The following is a 7761-nucleotide window of genomic DNA, read 5'->3' as shown; positions in this document are numbered from 1 at the left end:
TGAGGAAATTGACTGGTCAGGCTTCCTAGGGTAATGTCATATTGGAGTGGGACAGCTTTTGGCCTTGATGCAGTATTGATGACCCCTGGGGGGCGATGTATCTTACTTCTGTATGTACTTACATGTTATTTACCTGCATATATATTTTTTTTTTCTTCCTCTCTCTGTATAGATTATCTGTGAATCTCTCACCATATTATGTGATGAAACTTATAAAAATTTGTTTGTGATGATAGAAACCCTCCCTTGCTAATTGCCTCCGCATATGTGCCTGGGATGTTGAAATGGTTGATTCCCTGTGGACTTATTTCCTGTGGACACTGGACTTTTGCTCAAACCCTTACCTCCTAGATGTGTTGGAATGGACACATATATATATCAATTAATTATGGACTTTTGCCCTTGGATTTGAACCTTTTATGAATCCGGATAACAGAGAACTTTATTATTCCGGACATGTGTATGTGTGTGGTCCCCATGCACAGGAGAGGGAGTGTATGTGTATACACACACATACATACATACTTTGGCCTCTGGACTTTAGAGATCCTATTTTTTGCCTTGGGGTAATATGAAGATTGGAGCATTAAGCTATTAAGAAACATGATTGACTACATTGTATCGCATGAGGGTGGATGTATAGCCATTACTAGCATGTAATTATTTTGTGATTCAGTAATAGAATAATATATATATATATATATATATATATATATATATGTGCATTTAAGAGCTATGTTAATGTTGACGTTTGCAAGGTCTCCGTCCCCTTTCAATCTATGGATGCCTATCTATATCTATATGCTGACACACTGTGGGGTCTGGCAGTACTACACGCTGTTTTCATCTCTGCGTGCCACGCTGGCTCCTTCTTCCGTCTTCCGTTTCGGCTCCTTGTTCCGCCTACGTCACTTCCGGGGGACGGACTTTCATGACGCACGCTTCTCTCCTTCCTAGGTGTATTTAAACGCCGCAATGGCGGCTGCATATTGTCGCTCTCCTCTCCTTGAGAAAGCGGACGTTGATCCGCGGAACTAGTGGGTCTATTCTGAGGGGAACCTCTGCCTGCCTCGCCTTCCTGCACTCCCGGCTACTAGATACCCGGTCTAAGTATTCCACCAGCACTTTTTCTCTATTTATCTATTTCCTTACACTGTGCACTTTATCTATGGGCTGCTCCGGTCTAGTACCAGGTTTATTACACATTAATTTATTTATATGAATTGTTTGCTATTCTGTAATACATGATGGGTGTTGTTTAATGTTTATGCACTGCACTTTATACTGAACCCGGGTTCCTCCACTACATGGGTTTTATAATAAACCCTGAGTGGAGATAGATTTATTCATTGATTGTTTTATTTATGAGGGATTGTGCAATATTCACCAGATGGCGAGGCTGTGCTACTATTTGTTTTTAATTGCTTTTAACATTGTGTTGGTATGAGTGTATGAGTATATTATTATCATTCATATATTATACTTCATATGAACTATACGTTGTAACTTTACCATGTGTGTATAAATAAAACTTTTTTCTTATCAGTCATTTACTAGCTGGTTGGTGCTGCTTTAAAGGGCCGCTTTTCCTCTTCCCATTATTCAAAGCCCCTGTACATGCTATCGTCAACAGAATAATGGGAACAAGACAAAAAAATTATTTTTAAAAAAGACCTTGTAGTTTCTGAGCAAATCAATTTTAAAAATGCAAAGGAAAAATAGCTTTTAAACCTAAGAAAATTGACGGTTTAAAAACCAATTTTCCTTTGCATCTTTAAAATCGATTTTTTTCAAAAACAGCAATTGTTTTGGTCTTGTTCCCACTATTTTCCTTAACATACATTGCAATTTTGGTGACGATAGCATCTATGGGGGTTTTGCCATTAACTGCAACTTGGCACAAAATTACGTGAACATTACGTGAAATTACGGATACTGATTACGTTTATAAACAAAATTAATTACGTTTTTTCCCGAAATTTGGTGACGATAGCATCTATGGGGGTTTTGCCATTAACTGCAACTTGGCACAAAATTACGTGAACATTACGTGAAATTACGGATACTGATTACGTTTATAAACAAAATTAATTACGTTTTTTCCCGAAATTTTGCACTACAATTTTGCATCGCACTTGCGATTACAATGCAAAATTACTATTATGCAACATTTGTGCTCATCACTACTTCAACATTTTTCCCTGCTCTGTCTAAAGCTTAAAAAAAAATATATATATTCTGGAGTTCCACTTTAATCCCACAGGTCTAGCAGCATTATTCAAAGTATGCATATTAGAAACATGAATAAGCCTTGTTACAGGTGTCAGGGACCAGTAATGCAAAACCCCATGACTCAAAAGCAGCAGGCAGGGGAGAATGAAAATGGAAATGCAAAGGAGAAAACCATGAAACTCTGTAAGAGTACTAGAATTTTGTAGAGGTTAACATAAAGAATGCCATTAACTAACAATCAATCTCAGAAATATAGAAAAAGATCCTGATACTGCAAGAGTTCAAAGTTACCATAGATATATCTTTATAACCGAATAAGCTCTAAACACAAGTGCTAAGATCCTGATATGTGTACTGTCTATGTCCACATTGTGTAGATATACTATATATGTACATAGGTATGCTTAAATCTATATTTATATGCATATAAAAAAAACAAAGCTCAACTTTGTTAAAAAATAATTATAACTGACCTTCGTCTTAAAAAAAAAAAAAAACTACAAAAAAAGAAAATGACCAGCTTTCCCAGAATCCTTAGCGGCTCACAGCAGATAACTCATTACATTCAGTGTTAACCCCGCCTCTTCCCTGCCAAGGCAGAGGAAGAGAGCAGCGGGTCCTCACAGGATCAGTTTAACAAAGTAAAGTAAGCCATAACTATGGTATAGTCCCCCTCAGGCCGGAAGAAACATATTAATCATCATGTGCAAAACATAGATGGCTCTGAAAGAGGTTCAGCAAATTCAGTCTACTTTTTTTTCTATGTATCTACTTTAAAAAATGTTTTCTGAAACCCGTTCTAGTCATACATTCAAACCTGGACGTGTTTTTTTATTTCTGCACACCCAGAGGTCACCTCTCCCCTGCTGAAAATGAACCTTCTGCAATATATAAGAGCATTCACCATATGTTTGAGCATTTCAGGTTGGATGTTTTGCTGCAGCTAGGATTAAACTTGAGATCTATTCGATCTAATGGTAGGGAATAAACACTTAGGCAGGGCTGCACAGTGGGAATTTCAGGTCTAATGGTAAATAAGGCTCATGCAGTAGATGGGGTGGGGACAATGCCTAATACATAGTATGTTTATATTTTGCTAAATGCATTTTAATTTCCTCTCCCCCGCCAAACATTTGTACCAAATTCCAGGGGTCGAGCTGGAGTGTTGGTGGTAGAGCATGCGTAATACTGTGTTACATTAGCACAGCACACAGCCAAAAGTGTTCTTCAGCGTGTCCTGGTCTGGTCTCTTTCCATGGATGTCAGGGTAAGATCTTCTCCACAGGAAGTGACATCACAGTTTCCTTTGACAGTAGCAGGGAACTAAATGTAACATTGCTCTGCATGTAAGTACAGCACTTGGCTGCCACATTATCCTCCCATTACCTTGGTAGTAATCTTTATCTTATTCTAGATTTGGAGGGAGGGTGTCATCATTAAAGGGGTACCCTAGCTAGCACATGCCCTAAACGCAACCCTGGCCTTAGCTGATTTGTTTATAAAAATAAAGTACATAAAGATGCACCAAAAACTAAAGCCGAGATAAACCTCAGGTCAAAAACACATTCCTAAAAAGAATCCTGTAGCGGCTACTCATGTCCTCCTTGCTGCTGCTTTTCTCACCAGGACCCTGTGGAAGATCCAAGCCATGCTTACTGTGCAGGGGCAGTACAGCCGCACTGACTCATGCAGGAAGAGGAGTGCGGCAAAGATCTTTAATCTCACAAGCTCTTGTCGGATTACTTTGGGGGTCCATGAATGGCAACGGAGGTCCAAAGGATGGCATGGGAAGCCTCTACCGGATCCGGATGCTTCCGTCTTCTTAGGTAAGTATGTATTTTTTGACCCGAGTTCGCATCGGGTACACTTTAGCCCAATGTACCACAGCAGTGTGGGTCCTCCTGAACCCTAGCCCAACATGGATCTGTGTTAACAAAAAAAGGGTTTAAAAGGCAAGATAGGTTTTGGCTTGAATTTGTGCTCTACACATGATCTAGGGATCTTCTCCTATAATGCAATGTCCTGCACCTTCCCCTCCAGTTATATCATGAGGCTGTCTTCTGGGTAGAGCATGATTTTCCTGTCTCCTATAGTATAACTCGTGGCTAGAGTGACAATTTGTAGACTAAAGAAGAGGTTTAGCAGAAAATTCCCTGTAAATTAGGTTGTCTCTATACAGTCCCAATCACAATGGCAGAAAATTCCCTGTAAATTAGGTTGTCTCTATACAGTCCCAATCACAATGGCAGAAAATTACCTGTACATTAGGTTGTCTCAATCACAATGACTGGAAAGTAGCTGTACAAGGAATTTGCAATCAGCAGAGGATCGCTAATATTCTTCCTATCAAATGGTTGCTTTAGTTATGTAATGTCTTTCTTGGAAAATAAACTTTTTCACTAGCACTATAAGGTGCAGGAGGTTCATTTTCAATTTTAAAACATGCAGCGTTTGTGTGTAAAGGCACTCTTATGTGTATAACACATATTGTGAAGTTAAAGTCACTCATTCCTATCCTCTGGGGGGCGCAGGTTAAGAGCAGTGTCTCCTGGAAGGACCCCGCTGGAGAGGTAAGACACCACTGTGTCATCAGCACCAAAAAGAGAGGAAGATCCTGACAGGTTTACCATTTCTTCTGTCAGGAAAGGGACTGTGCTTTCCAGATCTGCTTCTTTTCCTGAGAAGAAAGAAGTGTGAAACATGTAAGAGCAATATGAAATAAAAACAGTTATATACAAAAACTACTAAAAAAAAATAGAAATTACTAAAAAAAAAATAGAATTTAGTGTGAGTAATTTACAATTGTATTTAGAAAAAGTTATTTCAATGAAAGCTGTAATAAAATGCAAACATCACTGAGGCCTGCGACCCACTAGCAGCTCTTTTCTAAACGGTTGTGATTTGAAATGCTCTTGCTAATGTGATGCTATGGGGGATTTTTTTTTTCAAATCACTTCCCTTGAGTAGGATCACACTCATAGCATGACATTAGCAAAGAGCTTCACAAACACTTAGAAAAACGCTGCTAGTGGGTTCCAGGCCTCATTGTATATATGTGCGGCTAAGCCCTCCAACTTTTGGCATAAAAAAGTAGGCCAAAAGCTATGACCCGCCGATTGGCTGACGCCAACCATGCAGAGTGGCGATTTATAGGTTCTTGAAGAAAGAGGAGAAGCGGGCACTGCTGCGTAAAATCCCTTTATTGTGGCCGGGTTACAGAGTGGTTGCAGTGGGGGGAGAGGGTTGCCTGACAGCTGTTTCGCAGGTATGCAACCTGCTTCTTCAGCCTCTGAAGAAGCAGGTTGCATACCTGCGAAACAGCTGTCAGGCAACCCTCTCCCCCCACTGCAACCACTCTGTAACCCGGCCACAATAAAGGGATTTTACGCAGCAGTGCCCACTTCTCCTCTTTCTTCAAGACGCTTCTGTAATCGGTGCACGTTGCAGGTAAACCCATCTGAGGCCGTTCCATCCCTGCCGCATACTGGTGCCAGTTTTTTTCTGTTTTCTTTCCTCAAGTATACGATTTATAGGTTCTGAAGGGTGCATCGTTCGTATGCAAGCGAGGCTGGAACTCTAGTGGTCAGTTCGGAGAGCTGCCGGGGACACTACAGTAAACAAGCCAGAGTGAGGACAGGTAGCTATACACGCTAAAGCACTCTCCACAGCGTCCTCTGCATACGGGGGCCCCGCCCCTTGATCACCCATGATATAACCCCTGCGGATAGGCCGACCAATGCACTTTACTCCTAAAATATGGGTGGGCATGTGCAAGAGAGGGCTTATCTGCAAGCCTCTATAGCACTATGCACCTGCATGGTCCATGACACAAGTGCTCATATGCGATTCACTTTTTCACCTGAGTCTTCTCCTAGGTGATATTTTTACAACTTGTTGATAAAATACTTTTTAAACTGCCACCAAGCAAGAAAATACTCAAAAAACTGAAAAATTATCTCCTAGGAGAAAACCCAGGTGAAAAGGTGAATTGCATATAGGCCAGGAGCTCTGAAAAAGAGGGGTAGCCTGTAACTCTCCCCCAAAACCCTTGTTAACATCAATGACAATGGTCTCCTTCCCATCTCCAGTGCCCAAGAGGAGGTGGGAAATAACTACCCGGACGTCTGTGGGTGTAGGCCCCAAGGAGGCAGCTTATGGTCCACCCCTCCATGGTGAAATGGGGATAAGTAACTCATCTGTACAGAACTTAGCCCCGATCTGTCTCCCAAAGTATTGAGCCCCAATATCCCTGCGGGAAACTGAAATTGTGCATGTCATTGGGAATTTTGTCCCTTCTTCTATATACATTTGTAGCCACATAAAACTACTCCTCCCTATACTTCAATGTTAGTATAAATGGCAGTTATAGAAACCACATAATTACTCTGTGGTTACCTGAGCAGGGGGAGGTAAACTGTGGGTTCAACCCTTTAGACGGCATCTCTACTACATTCTTCTCTAGATCCACTGCGAGCTGCTGCATCTGGAATAGACATGACAGTGTTCAATAGAGCTTCATACAAACATTGAATGTTTATCTCCAAAACAGTAATTTGTGTTTGTTTCAGGTGACGTATACCAATCATTCTTGCACACAATGCTGAGCAACTTCTTCTATCCTATGGAGAGAGGAAGGAGAAGATAAGCTGCAGAAGGGACTACAGGTGAAACTCGAAAAATTAGACTATTGTGCAAAAGTCCATTTTTTCAGTAATTCAACTTAAAAAGTGAAACTAATATATGGCATACACTCATTACATGAAAAGTGAGATATCTCAATACTTTATTTGTTATATTTTTGCTGATTATGGCCTACAGTTTATGATAAACCCAAAATAAAAATCTCAGACCATTAGAATATTGTGAAAATGTTCAATACTCTAGGCTTAAAGGGCATGATTCACAATGCTTTTTCACCTGTTTTCCTCTATTTTCACCTTATTTGTGTTACTTTTTAAAACTCCAACCAAGAATTGAACTTTATCCCAATCAGTAGCTGATACCCCCGTTTACATGAGAAATAGAATGCTTTTCACAAACAGACCATCAGGGGGCGCTGTGTGACTGATTTTGTGCTGAAACCCCTCCCACAAGAAGCTCTGAGTACCACCGTACTCTGGGCAAACTGCCACAATGTAACAATATTCACAGACAGGAAATGGCTGTTTACAGCTGTCTGTAACAGCCAGAGCAGCTAGAAACAGCTACATAACCTGCCCACAGTAACAATGTCACCATGTAATACATGTCAGAATGTGAATCTGGGAGAGGAAAGATTTTACAATGAGCAAACACTGACTAAATCATTTATACATAATAATTGTAAAAATGAAGCACTTTTTTTATTACATTATTTTCACTGGAGTTCCTCTTTAAGCTCCCAAGATAAAAAAATATAATATAATTAAGGTAAGAAAATAAATATTTAAATTAGAGCTTACATTGAGTGATTATTTTGCTAGTAAATGTGCTGAAAGGTTATATTTATCAAATAGGTAATGAATAAAGACATTTATAAGAAGTTTTGTG

At 40.0% G+C, this 7761-nt stretch overlaps 1 protein-coding gene across 2 annotated transcripts in view; it reads right to left on the bottom strand.

Annotated features, from left to right (window-relative positions):
- Nucleotides 1-1770: 1770 nt before the first annotated feature.
- LOC137537689 (heat shock factor protein 4-like) overlaps nt 1771-7761 on the bottom strand; it is a 180870-nt gene continuing 174879 nt past the window's right edge. For both annotated transcript variants that reach the window (XM_068259620.1, XM_068259619.1), the window contains exons 12-13: nt 6628-6715; nt 1771-4909 (exon numbers count right to left, since the gene is read on the bottom strand). In XM_068259620.1, the coding sequence (XP_068115721.1) occupies nt 4734-4909; nt 6628-6715 (264 nt within the window). In that variant the 3' untranslated portion in view covers nt 1771-4733. The remainder of the gene's footprint in view (nt 4910-6627; nt 6716-7761) is intronic.

Source organism: Hyperolius riggenbachi, chromosome 11, assembly GCF_040937935.1.
Source record: "Hyperolius riggenbachi isolate aHypRig1 chromosome 11, aHypRig1.pri, whole genome shotgun sequence".
Classification (NCBI taxonomy): Eukaryota; Metazoa; Chordata; class Amphibia; order Anura; family Hyperoliidae; genus Hyperolius; species Hyperolius riggenbachi.
The sequence above is the reverse complement of the archived record's forward strand: the minus strand, read 5'-3'. Positions and strand labels throughout refer to the sequence as shown.